We start from the raw sequence: 18,976 nt of genomic DNA, 5'->3' as shown, positions 1-18,976 counted from the left end.
ACACACAGGTTAAGTGCTTACAACAGTGCCTGACACATAATAAGCACTCAATAAATGTTGGTATCATTATTTAGAAGGATTTAGGAGAGAAACACCTTGTACCCGGTTTGGAGGCAAATATGATGCCTTTCACTTAAAAGAGAACGTAATCTGGAAAGTGTCCTGCTTGACTTACTTGGACCAGGAGACACTTTTCCTCGGTGTTGGGAGAACATCTTTAGATGCCAAGTTTAATCAGTGGTAGGAACTTTGGGACCATCCTGGAAGAGGAAGGGGCTCTGATAAGGTCACTCATCACATGAACGCAGAGCATGATTAGAAGCATGGCCCTTTGGCTTCATGGCCTGTGCTCTGCCTTTGCTCTCCTGTAGATAAAACACATAGGTTTCAAACCCTGTATGTGTGTGCTTGTCAGGGCCTTGCCCTTCTCAGCAGTGGTCTTCCTCCTGAGAGTTTCTCCAACTAGACTTCTTTTTCTGGAAACAGCGATGAATTCTTGGTTACAAATCCAGGATAAACACACACACACACTACACAATAGACTCTCCTTTTTGAAAAAAGCACCCTTTAGTTAGTGAGCTTATTTTATTCAAGCTGCACCACAAATACAAAATAATTACCAAAATTCTGGGCTACCTCCTCCTCAATAAACCTTAAAAACAAATGTGCTCTGGGGGCTTCCCTGGTGGCGCAGTGGTTGAGAGTCCGCCTGCCGATGCAGGGGACACGGGTTCGTGCCCCGGTCCGGGAGGATCCCACATGCCGCGGAGCGGCTGGGCCCGTGAGCCATGGCCGCTGAGCCTGCGCGTCTGGAGCCTGTGCTCCACGGCGGGAGAGGCCACGGCAGTGAGAGGCCCGCGTACCACAAAAAAAAATAAATACATTAAAAAAAATAATAAATGTGCTCTGAATACTCAGAATTCACTTAAACTATGAAAAACTAGCATGACAAGTGCCATTTTCCCCGGCTGAGGTTCACCAGGGTGACCTTCAGAACTTGAAAAACTTTGATGTTTAGAGCAAAAGACTTATGTAAGTACGTGCATCTCATTCAATTGGGGTTTTCCCTTAGCAAGGACTTGCCCGATGTGCCGGAAGTAGGGCATCCAGTTCTCCCTTTATGAACATACCCCCAGTTTTGCCAAGCAGCTCACAACATGCAAAGGAACCGCCAAGGCAGGAGAGTTGAGGAGGTGAGGGAAAAGGCTGTTAGCACACGGCCAGCCCATCCAATACCTGCCCTTTGTTCCAGGCTCTGCACTCAAACCTTCCTGGAATCCCAGAAAGACTTGGCCAACAAGCCAGCCTCGGAACTTCAGGCAGCCTCTCTGAGCCAGAGTTTACGTACGGTAAAATTTTCCCTTCAGTCCAGCCTCATCATTAGTGAAGCTAGAGCTCTAGGTATATAAATGAAGCTAAAAATCTATGCATCTCTAAGAATGAGCAGAAATCATATTATTTGCAGAAGCCCTAGTAATACTGTCACTCAAATCCATGGAGGCCAGAGGTGAGAAGAAAGTTACCGTTTAAATCAGGTTTCAAACGGTGACCCATGGGTGGGCAGTGTGTTACAGATGTTTCTGTCGGACTCACACACTGTTTAAAAGATTCTTAAAATCAGCTGCTAATATTTAAAAGGCAGGAGGTTTCATGATTATCCGGATCCCCAACTTCTTTTACAAATGACTGAGGCATGGGCTTCCCTGGTGGCGCAGTGGTTGAGAATCCACCTGCCGATGCAGGGGACATGGGTTCGTGCCCCGGTCTGGGAAGATCCCACATGCCGCGGAGTGGCTGGGCCCGTGAGCCATGGCCGCTGAGCCTGCGCGTCCGGAGCCTGTGCTCCTCAACGGGAGAGGCCACAACAGTGAGAGGCCCGCGTACCACAAAAAAAACCAAAACAAAACAGAAAAAACACAAATGACCGAGGCATTACATTTGTGGCCCCTGATTTAAATCTTCATGGAACAGAAGCAATACTTCCCTTGGGAGTCAGGAGGCAAGGGTTCTAGCTCGACCACTAATTGAACAAATTGCTTCTTCTCTCTGGGTCTCCTTTCTTTCTTTCTTTCTTTCTTTTTTTAATAACAAAACAAGAGCTATCATTGTTCTAAAACTATAATTCACTTTCTAGATAAGCAAAGCAAGTCCAAGGGTAAAAAAATGATACAACTCCTCTAGAAATCACACCATACTCTGTACAGTTAGCTAGGTGGTAGAAGGTTTTAAAAATGTTTCAGTATATATATATATATATATATATATATATATATATATACATACACACATACATACATATAACTGGTAACACAAAAGATTATCCAAACTATAGGCATCGGTATAAAAGCCATGGTAACTCAGAAAGAGGAAGCTATTTTTAAAGGAAGAAGTGCTCTGTCTCATACGGGAAGATGGAAGCTGCCCACCACCAGATGCTGAACATGCAGACGTGCCGTGTATCCATCTGCCATGGAAATTTCCTTATTTCCACATTCTCATCTTGTAGTTTTGAGGGTGAGCATGCCACGCCTCGGCCGTGGAGGCTTTCTGCTCCAGTGGCTTCAGACAAAGTTACCATTAACTCCCCAACCTGCAAAAAAATTATTTGACACAAAGGATTCCAAAATGTCCTCCTCTCCCCCTACAAGCCCACAAACAAATGGTACAGGAATGAGGTCAGAAAGGAATCCCCCGCCTACCAGGCCCCTGAATTCATTTACCTACCTCAGAGCCCATTCAGGGGAAGGGGTGGGACCGGGAACAAGAGACCCTCGGAGGCCAAGTGGAGTTTGGGGGTCGAGCGCTACATTACAAGATCTGACAGGCCTTTGCCAGCCTTCAGCTTCTTTGTGTCTCTCACATAATAGAGAAACACAAACTGAGCAGCACACGATCTGTGGTTACACCCTTGGACAGAGCGCACTCTTTGCAAATGCTAATAGTATTGTAGCATCCTGTCACCCGGGAACACAAAAAAAGGATGTTGATTTTCACATGAACCAGAACAGGCCCATTGTACACAAGTTGGTGACCAACTTGTAGTATCTGCACATCAAAAGCCCAGCCAATCATAGGGTACACAGCTGGCGAACCACACCAACCCGGGCGCCTGTCCCAGAGAACGAGATCCTAATGCCCCGTCCACCGCTACGGTGACAAAACATAGTGCTTTTGACGTGAATGGGCCCACAGTCTCAGGATCCTGATTTAGCAATTAGTATAATTAGTAAGAATGTAAGTGTCTCAGATATTTAAAAAGAGAAATCTGAATGTATGAAAATGGGCGTGGCTTCGTGCTCTTGCTGAGAGCCTTCGGTACGGCAGAAGCAGCAGAGGGCAGGGATATTCAACTAGGCACTCATACTAGGGGGGATCTGATACTGGACTAGAGGAACTCACGAGAATGTCGGCAGGGAAGTATTTATTACCTATTCCTATGCTAATGGTCCTGGGCATTGCCCTAGAAACTCTCAGGGCAAGAAAATTAAATAAAGAATATAAATGATATTCCTGAAAATAAACTTAGAGATTGTAAAGGCTTCTGTTAGTAGCTTTCCTTTCAAGTGCTAAATTTATTAGAAATCAAAAGGCAGTCAAAATTGGGGAAAATAAAATATTCAATCAAGGTTTTGAAAACTGGGGTAAAAATAATTCTGCATCTTAACAGTTGGGCTAACTCAAAAAGGATCAGAGAATCTGTAGAGGTAAAATGGGAAAATTAACATGATTAACATGTTAAGGGAAAATTGCAGAGTATTCATTTTCACTCCTAAGGTCTGGAGTAGACCTGAGATTAAAAACTCCTTAATCTCAGTATCACCTTGTCCCCCAGGGCCCGGTAGGAAACCATCTCTGCAGGGGTTTCTATTCTTGTGGTGCAACAGAAGTCTCATATAATTAGGGAAAACCATCCTAGGGCATTTCTGTAAAGTTAGCTCAACTTGCACTTTCTAGGTGTATCAGTGCCCTAATATACTCATAATTTTATAAATAAATTCATTTTCCTAAAAGTATATTTGAGAGAGAGCACGTTTTAGAAAGTGCATAGGCTTGTAACCAGATTTGTTTTCCAATTTAGACTCTGCTAGTCACTGGAATGACCTTGGTTATTTAACTTTTCTGAGCTTATTTTCTCATCTACAAAAATGGAAATAATACTGCCCATGATAACGGATGCATAACATAAGACATACTGGCTCCTTTGCTCTAGATTTCAGTTCTTTTCTTCAAAATTTAAAAGGAAAGTCAAAAACGTTTCACAGGATTAATCCTTGGCAAGATAGGATACTGACCATTAAAAAGGTTTCAGGGGGGTCTCTAGATAGATTCCCCAAAGGCTCATGGCCAGCGACAGCACACTGTGTCCTGAGTCCCGCTAAGACCTTTATACAGGCTCTTACTCAGGGTGTGCTGCCACCCCTGCAATGGCTGTGCACCTTTTCTCCCAAAACACATCAAACACCGCCCCCTCGCATTAGCGCTGCTCATGGCGGTGGGGAGGCGGGTTCACCGTCATTACTGGGCGTGTGCTGTGCTGTGCTGTGTTAAGGTATAGGTGACTCCTGGTTTTCACTACATATACGTTGATGGTAGACAAAAATGATATACATTCGGCACCCAGAGGGATTGGCTGTGAGCCAGGTGTGGTGGCGCGTGCCTGTAGTCCCAGCTACTTGGGAGGCTGCGGGCAGGAGGATCGCTTGATCCCATGAGTTCCGCGCTGTAGTGTGCTGTGCCAATCGGGTGTCTGCACTAAGTTCGGCATCTGTATGGTGACCTCCCGGGAGTGGGGGACCACCAGGTTGCCTAAGGAGGGGTGACGCGGCTCAGGTCGGAAACGGAGCAGGTCAAAACTCCTGTGATCAGAGGAATTGGTTGTGTACCACTTGGAGCATCATTGGCTGCAAGTGTGAGGACTTTTGACTTAAGCCCTCTAGACAAATACAGTTTTTAATGGAGAAATAGTAAGTATGGCATTTCGTTAATGACTCATGACGACTTCTGTGTTAAGATGTATGGAAAAGAGAGATAAAAACAAAAATGGAACACAAACTAAGGGAGCGTGAGAGAAATGGATAGGTTCATCCCTGAAGAGGTATATTAATTTCAGTATTTCCTGGTAGCTGAAGCAAAGAAACAGGTAAAGTCTTGAGTTCTCTCTGACAGAAGGGAAGCACCATATGCGTTTGTCTGTAGTGGGAAACTTTGCTGGCACTGAATTATCTAGTACTCCTTACTTTAAAGAACTTAAGTGATAACAGAAACATGTCATTAGATTTTACTACTGCAAAAGCTACTGTGTATTTTGTCAAATAGGTGCATCATACAGTATTTGTCTGCAAAAGCCAAGGGCATAATACTAGATAAATTAAGAAGTCGGTAAAGGTAAGTAGTCCATGTAGTACTGCTTTCTGATGATTTGGCCTAATTCTCAGATAAACTTTATCAAAGCAAGAAGATGGAGTTAACCTATTCCCTACATACTTTCTCACAAATGTTAGAGGTCTCACAAGCTTCTGGCAAGTGTTAGATCACGTACACCATGAACATATTTTTTGACAAGTGGATAAAATTCTAATTTCCATGTTGTTGCTATGATTTAGTTACTTCAAGAGTAAGTAGCAGAATGGACATTCTGCTTTGAACTCTAAGGAGTGAAACTTGTATTAACACAACCATAAGATATGCCTCTGTGGAGGCTGCTGACAGTTTCACTGGATCTTCAGTGAGGTCTATGGCCTATATATATATATATTTTTTAAAGACTTTTTGCATTTTCTCAAATACTTGGATAGGAACCAGGCTACACCTGGGTTAATTAGTTAAAAACAAAACAAATAATAAGAATCCTTTACCACAAAGAATAAGGAACTGATTAAAAACATTTAAAAGCTATAGTTACCCCCATCAGTGACCTGACCCCAAATGAACCTTAACACTGATCCTATAGAATGCAAACAAAACACACAAGAAGGTTTTCAGAGGGCGATCATATACACTCTCTCATTGTCAAGCTGGTAACAACTCTCATTTCAAGATACATATTTAACCCAATGCCTTATGATGTATGTTTTTCTTACCCTTATTTTATAAAACTGTCTTCTTCGGGCTAAAGATCACTCATATTTAAACTGTCCTGGCACTGTTCTGCTTTGCAACCTTTGACAACTTTTGGAGTACCTGTCTTAACTCTTTTAAGTTTTCTACATCTATCAGCTTAGTCTAATATGTGCAGAAATTATGACTTAGTTATCACAAATTGGGTATTTTATTGTTTAAATTTTATTGAAACAATAATTATTATTTTAAAACACATTTTGTAATATAATTAAATAATGCATCTGTATTATTTACAAGCACATGGTAGCTACTTCACTTGGACAAAGATATTAATTCTTCAGCTGAAAGTATTAGAAGAAAACACATAAATTACCCTATTAAATCTTCAGGAAGTAAATTCTTCAAACTTTCTTGACCCATGAAGATTTTGAACTTGAAGTGCACAAAGGATGAAAACAATTTAAAATGCAACCAGTTTGGGGGCCTCAAACTAGGATTGGTCTGTTAACGCTGACAAGTGAAATAACTGCTCATATGACTGAAATATGTTCTTCCTCATAAACCTTCTAAAGGAAGTCAAAGATTGTCTTGACACCTATTCACCAGAGATATACCACACTCCAGCTATTGTCTACCACTTATGGAAGCAATCATGACTTTACAGTCTTTTCCTGGTTTTGATTTTAGCCAACCACATGAATCCTGGAGAAGACACACCCATGCTCTGCCTCATTTTACACATCTAATGATCACCAAATCTTTAATAAGCATCATTTATGAGCAAAGTTCTGGGAAGAATTATAAAATAAAAAATGGGAGCTCATAATCAGGTGGTAGATGGAATTAAGTGATCTTTAAGGTTCCTTCCAGTTCTAAGACTTAACGATGACTTGTTAGTAATCCTCATACATGACTGAACATGTTAGCATCATTAATGAAAATGGTGGCCATGGACTTCCCTGGGGGTGCAGTGGTTAAGAATCTGCAGAAGACAGGGGTTCGATCCCTGGTCCGGGAAGATCCCACATGCTGCAGAGCAACGAAGCCCGTGCGCCACAACTACTGAGCCTGTGCTCTAGAGCCCACGAGCCACAACTACTGAAGCCCTTGCGCCTAGAGCCTGTGCTCCACAACAACAGAAGCCACCATAATGGGAAGACCGCGCACCGCGATGAAAAGCAGCCCCTGCTCGCCACAACTAGAGAAAGCCCACGTGCAGCAACGAAGACACAATGCAGCCAAAAATAAATAAATGTAAAAAAAGAAAGAAAATGGTGGCCATGGCAGCAAAATGCAATTAAAAACATTTAAAAAATATATTTTACCAAAGAAAATACCAAAACGTATTGCAAAGTATCAAGACATGAAAAAGAGCATTGTTAGACCGTAAATTGCAACTGTGCAATGGGAGGCATGTGAAATTCAAGCATTCAAAAAAGAGCTACATTTAAGAGGCTTGTGAGACCATGCATTTGGTTATACTGTGACGTCAAATTATTTCCCTAGGTGCACAGGTTTCTCTCTCTCTCCCTCGTTAAAACAGAGACAACTTAAAAACTGTTCTCCAATAAGAGAATTATAACATGATTTCAGTATCTTTAATTACTCATCTACACAAATGACCTTAGATCAAGCACAGGCAAAACATAAATTGCAGTAATATCTACATATAGTGTGAAGGTTTTTAAAAATAATACGAGTTCATTCATAGTGCGCCAAGTAAAAACAAGGTTAAGTTTTAAATATTCAAACACAAAGCCATGATTATTCAAAAGGTAAGCATATTTATGAGCACATTTCTATACTGCTAAAGTTCCTGAAACTGTAGCATATACCAGCTTAGAGAACTGAAATTTAAAAAACAATTACTTTGATCCCCTTTATTGGTAAACTAAAACACCATTATAATTTTTTAGCAGATAAATACCTCCAAAATAAATAAAAAATAAAATTATTAACTAGTTAAGGGATTTACCTTTTAAACCTACACTCTGAATCTTATCCATGTGTAAAATTCCCAAATTATAAGGTCAGGAAACACCACTCTCTGCAATGTGCCCTACTTATTTTTACACTATTCATTTGCATCTGGAGGCTAAATAATTTGTGGGAAGGAGTCTGCTGGAGTAAAGCCTGGAAAGAGGGGATAATACAAAGAAAAGAGAATATAATTAAGCCGCTAAGAAAGGCTGATTGCTCCGCCTATAACTAAAGCTCAGCTGAACTATAATTCAACCGTGAAGCTGCAAGAACCGCTTGTTTCCTGTCATGATTTGCCTACACAGTTTGATTTTTTAAATTGATACCCAGACGAGTAAACTTTAGATATAATCTATTTACAGTTGTTCAGTCTTCCATGCAGAGCTTTGTTCATTCTATTCTTTGCAAATTCTGACATGAAAAACAAACGATTCCTGGTCTGGTTAGAATTTAACTTCTGTATATTGAATTTGTTTTTATTTGTTAAATTTGTATACTTCTGTATAGTGATTTGTTGGTATCTGAATCATTTGTAAGTTCTGAACTACAGACACAATACACAGGGTTTACTGTTGAGAATCTGAATTTTATTTTTTTCTTTTAATAACATCTGCATTTAATAAATACCTGGCTTTTGGGCGGGGAGGGAAGCATGCTTAGTGTGAGACTAGCCATAAAGGAAAAAAATGTATAATCCATGAAAGAAGTTGTATTACTGAGGAGGACGGGGAATATCTGGACTCTAATGTGGGATTTTAAATAATATTTTTATTATCTATTTATATATTTAAATTACAAATACTGATCTCAAAGAAATGGAGACATCCATCCTCCCTCCCCCACACCTTTCTTAAATTTATACAAAGAGATGCAATAGTAGTACTGACTTAACATCAGCCTTTTTGCTTGGGGGCAATCTGTAGAAATACAGCTGAGGGCATTCTTCCCTATCCATAGCTCACAGAAATAAACACGGTCCTATTTCTTTTTTTCTTTAGAAATAGATTTGTAGTTATAAAGTGGTTCTGTTTTACAACTGCAAAAATATTAATTAATCATTGCATGATGTTTGCTTCCATGAGGGTGTTTACCCACTGGCCAACACTGGTTAGAGGTAGTTAACCGGTAAGGTCATTTCCTAACCTTTGCACAGAACACCGGGGAGCTCTACTCCCTTTCCATTCACCCACTATCCCTAGGTCTGAAGGATACAGAAACGTCGTTGACTGCTCAGCTCCCAAATAAAGTATACTGCTACTAGCTGCTTAAAACTGGATCTACTTTTCTTACCAACCAGTTTAAAACAAATATTTCCTGAATTCTCAATTCCGGAAATATTTTGTGGTATACTTTAACCTTCCATATTAAGTGTCAGATCTTGATAGAGATCACAATAAAGAATGTAGATGTTAAATTAAAAAAAAAAAATGTGAGGTGGCAAGGGAACTGTTACCAAAACATAATTTCAAGAAAACTGTAAAATTAAGTAAACTGTAAAATAAAAACTGTCACACAATGGGCATTTTTATTAGAATAAAGGCTTAATGAAATGGCAGTAAAGAGCAGAGTTAAATGAGATAGACATTTAAAGTAAAAAATGGCCTATTTCTTTGCTTTAAAGTCCTTTAGCCAATAAAAAAAATTATATAAAAAATGAAAATGATGTGAGGATATTATTGTAATTGAACTGCAATGAATTAAACTTTATATTTTTCTTTAAACATTCCGTGAAGAGGTGGATGGTCAACACTATTCTAATTGTTGAAATAATTTCTATTTAAAATACAGTCTTATGAAAGAAGGCTTTCTTCCTGAGGCCTAGCTGAAATGTTTGACAATAGTTGAAATTAGTCTAAATGAAATTAGTCAATTGATTATTCTTAATCTTTCCTATCCTATGTCACAAACCAACAGCTCTGTCAAATGGTAAAAAAAACACTGTTAACAAGAAAGCCTAGCTCAAGTATACAACATCCAAAATGAGTGAATTTCAAATGGGTAGAGAGAGTACAAAAACATCAACTGAATCAAATAGGTAAGCTGCTACTCACTTAGCTTCTACGGCAACTTCTAAGCTGTCAATGAAGGGTTGAAATCTTTCACTGAATGTACACGGAATTGTAATACAAATTAACCTATTTGAGGGGTTTTTCTGTTAACTCGTTTTCTTTCATGAGATGAATATAAACTGAATTATCATGGTCAAATAGTTTCTGGATATAGAACATTACAGATACAGACAACAACTCAGCAGGTTACCATCAATTTATACACAATTGATAGCCTTTAGAAAATTGCCATCAGTTTTATTTCAAAACACCTAGCATTCTTTTCCTGGAAAAGAAACTGACATGGAGTAACATCAGCTAATGAGTTAGTTGAACTAGTGCCACTACAAATCAGACAACAAGCAGGACAGCGAGCTTCTCATCTTCAAGGACTGAGCCTACTGGCCACACCAAGTTAAATTATCCCAATTTGTCACTTTAATACAAAAAAATACAATGTTAATGCCATTTCCACTGCTTTCCCATTGAAAAGGCAGCTGATGGTTAAAGTGCCTCTAACACGCATAAATTATTTTTATTCCATGACTTTATTTTATGTTTAGAAAGGTGGAATAGCAGAAGAAAAAAAAGGCAGGACAAAAGGCTCTGGAGTTTTCTTTCTTCAGATGTGTGCAGAGGTGATTATATTATGAGTAGGAGGTCTGTAAAAATAAACAGAATTTTCATTGATAAATTTAGGTCTAGGGAGACAAATGTAAAATTTCTAAGTAAATTTTACTACTGCATGATCATAAAAATGTTGAAGTTTAACTGCCTAAGTTTGCTAGTTTTATTAAATTTAAAATATCCACCACCAGAATATAAAATATTTTTTATCAAACATGATGTATGAATCAAATATTGGACTTCATCTTCAGCAAGTATCAGAATTGGTTACTGAAAATGATCAGGCTGAGTAACTCCATGCATCTTAAAACTGTCATTGCGGAAGTATTCTTTAAGATGCTTGGTAACTTTTATTAAATGGTCAGAATGAAGCAAGGCTACAATTTTACCAGATTTATTCTTTTAAATGGATTTGCAGGATACAAAATAGATCATCTGTCCAATTCACAGATATATGTAACAGTTCGTGGCATAGAGAGTAGAGACAAGTAGGGAACAAAGAAAGTTGGGACAATTTTCCTGTACACAGCTGGCCTCATAGGACTGCCCTGGCCTGCAACTGAGGCAGACACTCTGGCAGGAAAAGGCATGTTCCCAGCAGCAACAGTAACTCCAGATGTCACACTGACCAGCTTAGGGAAGTGCCAATGACTGTTCCGTAAAACACTGGTTGGCTGTGGGCTACCTTATTTCATTGAAAAGACAGAAACATACCTTATATTTTTAATGGGGTTTCTGTGAATTTTTCCCCAAAAAACCATATGTATAAACAAAGACATCAAGTAAACTGGTACTTATGAAGAGAATCTCCCAATCCAGAAGACTCTCAAAATGTTCCTAACGTTAACTACTGATAGTAATTATGATGATGAGGAAGACATCGTAACACTTTATGGTTTTAAAAGAAAATTTTCATACATTGAAGTTGTATAAAACATTTACAAACACAGACACTTAAAAACACTGAATTATGTTTGGTCTGAGTTAAAGATGATTGATATTTAGTTTCTAGATATATTTTTGTATACACCCATACACCAGTCTTAACTTATGCAGGAGACAAACAAAGTAACAAAGCATTACTCTAAAGCTTTTAACTCCTTCCTCTCTCATTCATTGCTGGTATACTGTTCTGAATGATGTTGGTCTGAGCTGTGCTTCCCTTTCTAGCTTGCTTTCTCAAATATATCGCCCCTACACTACAAGTAAGTAGGTAGTCTGATTTAAGGGCCTTTTCTGAACAGAATGCATCTAGGGAGAGAATGAATCTTTCACATTTCTACTTTCACTTCTGACTGTGTTGCAGGCTGCCTATAGTGTAAGGCTCACAGATAAAGTGAGTAATTAAATATTTCAAATTAATGATAAGGTCTTAATTATAGCATTTTCCCTTTCTCAACTTCTTCTATAAAAGACTTACTAATTATAATTCTTCAGCAATAATTAACAATTAACTCTGCTATTAAGAGAAGTCTTCCAATATACAATACTTTATTGGGAACTGCTTATAATGCCAGACTACAGAATTAAACAAGAGCCCATATATTCAGAAGAGTCCTAAATTCTACAGCTATCTAAGTTACTTTAAATTGAAAAATGGTTTATTTAAACGTTTTTAAACGTTGAGAATAAGATTAAGAACAATTGTTAAAATTTTTAGTCAAGACAAATAAAAAGCTTTGCAAGTGAACATATACACAATTATCCATTGAATATGAACAATGAGAAATAAAACAATGAGAGCTAAAGCTCAATTCTTCACATACAGAAACTCTATGAGCCACCTGCACACTACGAAATATCTTAGCTTTATTGACCTTTCTTCTGTTAAAAGAGTTCGAGGATATTTTTAGTCTAGCCACAAGGCAATCAAGTTATTCAAAGGAACATCATACATACAAAATTTAGAATCTAGTTTCAGAAATTCCTCCTTTTTAAATTATTTAATTACATTAAGATTATTATTAAGGAACAAGTTGGATATAGTTAAATAGAATGATTATTAAAATAAGTCTAAAATATAAATTTTGTGTTTAGTCATTACCAATGCAGTAAGAGGTTTTTTACTCACTTATTACAATTTATTTCTCCTGATGAAGAGCTTCAATAAAAGCATCAAGTTTTTCTTGAATTTCTCTAACTTTCTCTGTGGAGATAAAAAGAGATAATAAATTAGTTAAAAACAAATTTATTTTTCAAAGGCATCACAAATCATAGAAGATAAATGGTTTGGGATACTTTAACGACTTGGGAAAAGGGGGGAAAACTACCTTAGCACCACACTCCATCTTATAGCCAAATAAAGTTCGAACAGATTATGTAATAGCAAGAGCTTCTAAATTTTTGGAAGGGGAGGAGCGTGGGTGGGGGTTTGTGACAGATACCTTTGAGGATTTAATACAAGCTGTGGATCCTTACACAGAAAAATGCAATTATAGATAAATATACCATTATGTATAGAATTTTAAGGAGTTGTCAGATTCTCTGGAGTCTAACCAAGGACTCACAGTTAGCATTATCTGGAACAGAGGAAAATATACAATAATGAAACCATTTTTTAAAATTAGAAGAGAATACAGGTGAGTATATAACTGGCCTTCAACTGGGAAATGACTTTCTAAGTATGAAGTAATGGGAAGAGTTACAAAGATCAACCAATATGACATTAAAATGTACCCTTTATATGTCAAAATGTCCTAAAATTGAACGGCAAAAGAAATTGTACAAAATATTTTCAACAAACGTGAAAAAGGAAATAACACTTTAAAAAATAAAAACGTACTTTGCTTGCTGTGAATGAGGAAAGGAAAGTTTAAAAACACCAGAACCACTGATGACAGATTTATTTTATTTGATTTTAGGTTTTCATGTTTATAGATGTTCAAATAAAATCTACAATTTCTCTCTGAAATATAAAAATTTCCTTCAAAATGTAAACTATTCACAGGACACACGCCTATCTCTTAATATTAAAAACAGAAGTCATGATTTATTCTACTTCACTAACCTAATCATGCAGCTCCCATTTTAAAATACAGGTTATAGTAAGCATGGTAACAAATATTTTTGTCCTGTTAACACAATTTAACATGTTGGTGAGAATTATCAATTAAAGTGAAATGACTGGTTCAAAGCTGGTGATCTAGAGGCAAAACTGCAAAGCATTCTACTTTATATCTTAGAGAAAAAAACATGTAAGAGGTATTAATAGTCAACATTTATATTTCCCCCCGCCCAGAACTTCATGCATACTTTATTTGTTGGCAGTCACTGAATGGCTGCATAGTGCAAAGCCTGAATAAGACAATATTCTCACTCTCATGATGTTTATATTCTTTTTCAGATTTTTTAAAAAATTGAAGTATAGTTGATTTACAACATTTCTATCTTTTAAAAGATACAAATTGTATCATTTAAAAATAAATAATCTGCAATTGAAGATACAAGTATCCCTTTTTAACAGTGAGACAGCATTTGTGATGAGTAGCCAATAAAAAGAACTATCCTTTTTGTAAATTCTTATTAGCATTGCAGGAACTCAACACAGCCTACCAGGGTTGCATATAAAGAATGTAATGTCTTCATCTTCTTTTTCCAGTAATTCAGCACTTCTAATTCTTGATATTAGACCGAGACTAACACACACCAAAAAAAGCCAGGGGAGGGGGATCCCCTATTGTTTTAATCAAATTATTTACTGAGAAAATATGATTTTAGTTATCACAAAGGCAGGAGTAACTCCTTATATATAAAAAATTAAACTCTTGGAAGTTTAGTTTGTACCTTCTGGTAGTCTGTTTTGTTTTTTTTTGTTTTTAAACTAGCAGTCAAACCAGTAAACATACTTCCTTTCTCAAAATAAGGCCACATTCCTTATTTTAAAAATTATTTCATGTAGTTGCTTAGAAAGAGTTCACCTATTTTCTTCATTGAACATTTAGAGAATTCCAGATACTGTAGGTCATCAGTTGAAGGATTTTTAAAGGGGGTTGGGAAACAGGTGGAAAAAAGTTTTCTAAACTGTCTCAAAATTTTGGAAATGGATGGGGTCTTTAAAAATTCATCTAGCTTAAATAGCACAAAACATGGAAATCTAAACCAAGTGTTCAGAGCCTTAGCAGCTCTCTAACATTAGACTGAGAACTATTTCTACTTGGGAAAACTGTACTGCTGTATGAAGAAAGGAGATCATTCTATCTGCTCCATGATCAGAGTACAATCAGGCAGCTGAACGGCCAGCTCTACCCATCCTTTTGCCCTGTCAATGACCTCTATGTTCAGCTGGACAGACTATCTGTGAGTGAGTGATACAGTAGCATCCCTCACAAGACACTGTTCAGAGCAAGATCTATTTGTATTGAAAGAAGCCAAGAGCCACTCTGATGCATGTGCCTAACTGTGGAATCTGAATCAAATTCAAATTCTTCTAAAATTAGAGATAAGTGATGTTTTATATAAATGAAAGTTAAAAAAAACTAATTAATTTAAATATGAAAACCACAGAATAAAAAATTACCAAATTTCCCTTTAAAAAGCTTTTATACAAAATATTTTACAATCGGAATATCAGGACACTGTACTGAAACCTCAAGAATGACACAAAAAACATTAGTAAGTTACTAGGAAGTAATGCGGGGAGAGGAGAGAAGAGGATGGAAGTAAATGTTAAAAGAAAAAAGAATAGTTGTGATAAATGTATCCTTTTAATACTAAATTGAAAAACACATTTCTTCATTCATTCCTTCACTTATACAATGTACTTAATGGAGTGACATGGGGACACACATTATACCTTGCCTTTGAGAAGAATTCCTTGCTTACTTTCTACCTCTCTCTAAGTCTGTAAGTGTCTACTATGTTTTGCGTGATGTCAGATCCCACATTTCACTTGGTCCTCATACAACCCAGCAGGTTTCACTGCCAAAGATGAGGACATTAAGCCTGGAGAGTTAGCCTTGTCCACACTCCTCCAGTTAAGAAACACATACTAGATCTGCTACCATATGCAGACTCTAAATGGTAACAAAACAAATGCTATTATTTCAAATGTATTTGGTGAAAGTTTTACCTTTTATGTAAGATAAGACGTTTTGATAAAAATTAGGGAGTGAGATAGTTACTGAGCACCTCCTAAGTAGTTCTGTGCCTAGAAATGTCTAAAAAATGTATACTGTGCTACCATACTCAGATGAATATTATTACCTCTTGAGGAGACTAGATCTATACACACTTGGAGAGACCCTTGGAGAACAATATAAGAGTAGGAAACTGGCCCAAAAACGTTTAGCATCTTCAGTGTCTACAACAATGTCTGACTCGCTATATATGCTCAATAAATATTTGATAAATGAAGTTCCCAAAAGTATGGCATGGAAAATGAGGGCTGTAGGTTATCAAGAAGGGAAAAAAAAGCACTTAACATGCTTCCTGGATGTTATGCCAGGATCACAAGAGCTAGAGCAAGTCTGAGAACAGGAGGCAGGGTATACACTGACAATGAAGATCAAGGAAAGCTGGTGGATCACCTGAACCACATAAAGCACCAAGGAACAGAGAATACTCAGATCTTAGAACACAATAGCATTTTGTGGGGGCGGGGGGGGGGAATGGGGGGTGGGGTGAGGGACAACTTAATTATTGCACCTTAAGAAGGCTAAAATATGCTGACTACACAAGCACACACAAGCATGATTTCATGCTTTGCAAGGAAGCTATATTACAAATAATATAGCAGCATTATTTTCCATACTTGAATTCATTCATTTTAAATTCTGATGTAAGGTTCCAGCACGGTCTTGTATACCAACTATGCCTCCTGGCTGCACAGAAAACTGAGTTATGTGTAAAAATCAAATTGGAATGTTAGCAACTAACACTTAACACTTTCTGATCCTTCCAAATTAATGTTTCACTATTACAGTGTTTTCAAATCCCCAAATATTATGGTATTTAATTTTTTCACCATTAGAACTTACTTTCCCACAGAAAAATGTGTATATATTAGCATGGCTAATTATAGAGCAAACTCCTTTTTCTATTAAATATTTGCAATAAATATTTATATAGTTAAAGAATTCTTATAAATTTGTGATTTACTTGATAAACTAAACCAACTCAGGAAGGGATTAACAAACTGCTATTTTTGTTACACTGAAATAGCCAATTCCCCATGTAGTGAATACTGAGTCTACTTTCCATTTGTCCAATGTTTACTTAAAAGATGAACAATTTCAAACATCAATTCATTGTGCTTCTTGATTGAGTCATGAATATTCCCATAATCCCCAACTCATAAACCGTCAGTCTCAGTGAATGAAGTTCCTTCTCTTTTTTCTTTTCTTCGGATGACTTGACACTCATTCATGTTTTGGGTCTCTTTATCTCCACATGAAATGATACTGCTACTCTCATTTTTTTTTTTGAGACTTCTGATACTTGCTCTAAAAGTCTCAAATATAGACTAATCTGTAATTAGGATTTGAATACACTGTGAATACCAAAAGGCCAAACCCGGGAGAAGGTTCACTTCAGTGGTTAATAACAGTTTAGAACAGGAACAAAGAATCACACACAAAACACTACCACATGAACTGAAATAAACCTTTTACAGCTTTTGATCTTTTTAGAGAAAGCATAAAGAAACGAGCTGCAAACTTACTAATGCAGTGCATTTTAAACAAACCACACATCCAAAGATCCAAATGTACCTTTACAGAACTGCTTCATAACATACTGCATACACATTTTGTACCAAGCTTGAGGACACCTTGTAGGTGAGATTTTGCTATAAAAAGCTGTTCACTAAAAGAAGGAACACTTCTTATTATGTTATATATGTTGCTCCTAAACAGGCTTGCTTTTCATTAGACAATTACACTGTAAGTGCTCTTTAGAAATTCAGTATCTAAAGGAATCATCTAGGGAAACAAGCAAAGAAAATCAACAACAAAAAAAAGTGAATAATAGACCAGATTCAAGAGTCTCAAAACTACAGTCGAAATCTTAGACTTGGCACAAGAAAAGATGTACACCTCTTACAGTTGAAAGGAAGAGTCAAAGAGATACAGAGTCAAAGATGTACAGCTAAATCTAACACTTATCTTCTGAATCTTGGCCCCGTAGTGTTTTTTCCCTACAAATACCTTTCCCTACAAAGGTATGATTATTTTTAAACAGACTCATTAATGAAGACAAACAGTATACTTTTGCTTGTTAGAGAAGAAGGAGGCATCGTTTCCTATGTCCTGGAAAGCTGTTTGAGACTTGGACAGTAATTGTAAAGCTGGGTGGGGTCCCAGACTTCCAGGAGTCTGTGAGGTGGAAATAGAGTTCTCTGGGTTATTTCCATTGTTTCCAAAGTTCAAATGGATATCTTTGTTTGGGCCAGAATTACATCTACTCTTGTAACAATTAGTTATTTAGGCTGATTAAAGATATAATTGCAATTTTATGTTTCAAACTAAAACTATGTGCATTGTAGACAAATGTTATAAAACATGGACTTCACAAGAGTATACAATAATGAAAGGAGTGTTTGATGAAAAAAAAATGTTAGGAATCCCTGGTCTAATGCCCCTAACAATCAATGGAGTAGTTATTTCATATGACTTTTTATCAAGATGAGAACATAATGTATTAACAGGTATACGATAACGTGATCAGGGGAACTAAGTTTCTAGTCCTGGTTTTGCCTTTAATCTTACAACCGTAGACAAATCACGGTGCTAGTTTCTTTATCTCTAAAATGAGGGAATCAGTCTAAAAAAAGCCCATATTACTTTAAAATTTAGGACTGAAATGTACTATTCTAACTGATCATGTTTTAATTGTACCTTTTAAAACTTGTAAATGGTCTTTTCTTTGTTCTTTAGTATCTTTTTATTTGATGTTAAGCTCCTAGTAAAAAATGCAACCACAAGTGATAATATTATTCTCATAGGGTTACAGAATTCATTTTAGAAAGATCAGTTTTATACTGTTTTTCTTCCCCCAGGAATCAACGTGTGACTGTTTGTATGAATTACCTACTTACAAAAAAGCCTGTCATTTAAAATCACTCAGCAAGTGCTACAGCACTTGCTATGTAATAGATGCCCATGAATATTCATTCATTGCTCATTCATTTATTTATTGGTGAGTGATCTGACTTAACCAATACTTAATCCAAACATTAAAGATGATTATTTTAAAAATTTGCTATTTCAGACCCCAAAACAATATGATTTAGAAAGAAAGCTGCCATAATAAAGTCTGTGAAGTAA

General features: G+C 37.0%; 1 protein-coding gene across 6 annotated transcripts in view; it reads right to left on the bottom strand.

Annotated features, from left to right (window-relative positions):
• Positions 1–6,264: 6,264 nt before the first annotated feature.
• Positions 6,265–18,976, bottom strand: part of OPA1 (OPA1 mitochondrial dynamin like GTPase) — a 96,754-nt gene continuing 84,042 nt past the window's right edge. For all 6 annotated transcript variants that reach the window (XM_012536361.3, XM_033403720.2, XM_033403719.2 and 3 more), the window contains 2 exons: positions 12,787–12,861; positions 6,265–10,750 (listed from right to left, as the gene is read on the bottom strand). In XM_012536361.3, the coding sequence (XP_012391815.1) occupies positions 12,797–12,861 (65 nt within the window). In that variant the 3' untranslated portion in view covers positions 6,265–10,750; positions 12,787–12,796. The remainder of the gene's footprint in view (positions 10,751–12,786; positions 12,862–18,976) is intronic.

The sequence above is a fragment of the Orcinus orca genome, chromosome 5 (assembly GCF_937001465.1).
Source record: "Orcinus orca chromosome 5, mOrcOrc1.1, whole genome shotgun sequence".
Classification (NCBI taxonomy): Eukaryota; Metazoa; Chordata; class Mammalia; order Artiodactyla; family Delphinidae; genus Orcinus; species Orcinus orca.
This window is presented reverse-complemented; position numbering and strand designations above follow the sequence as displayed.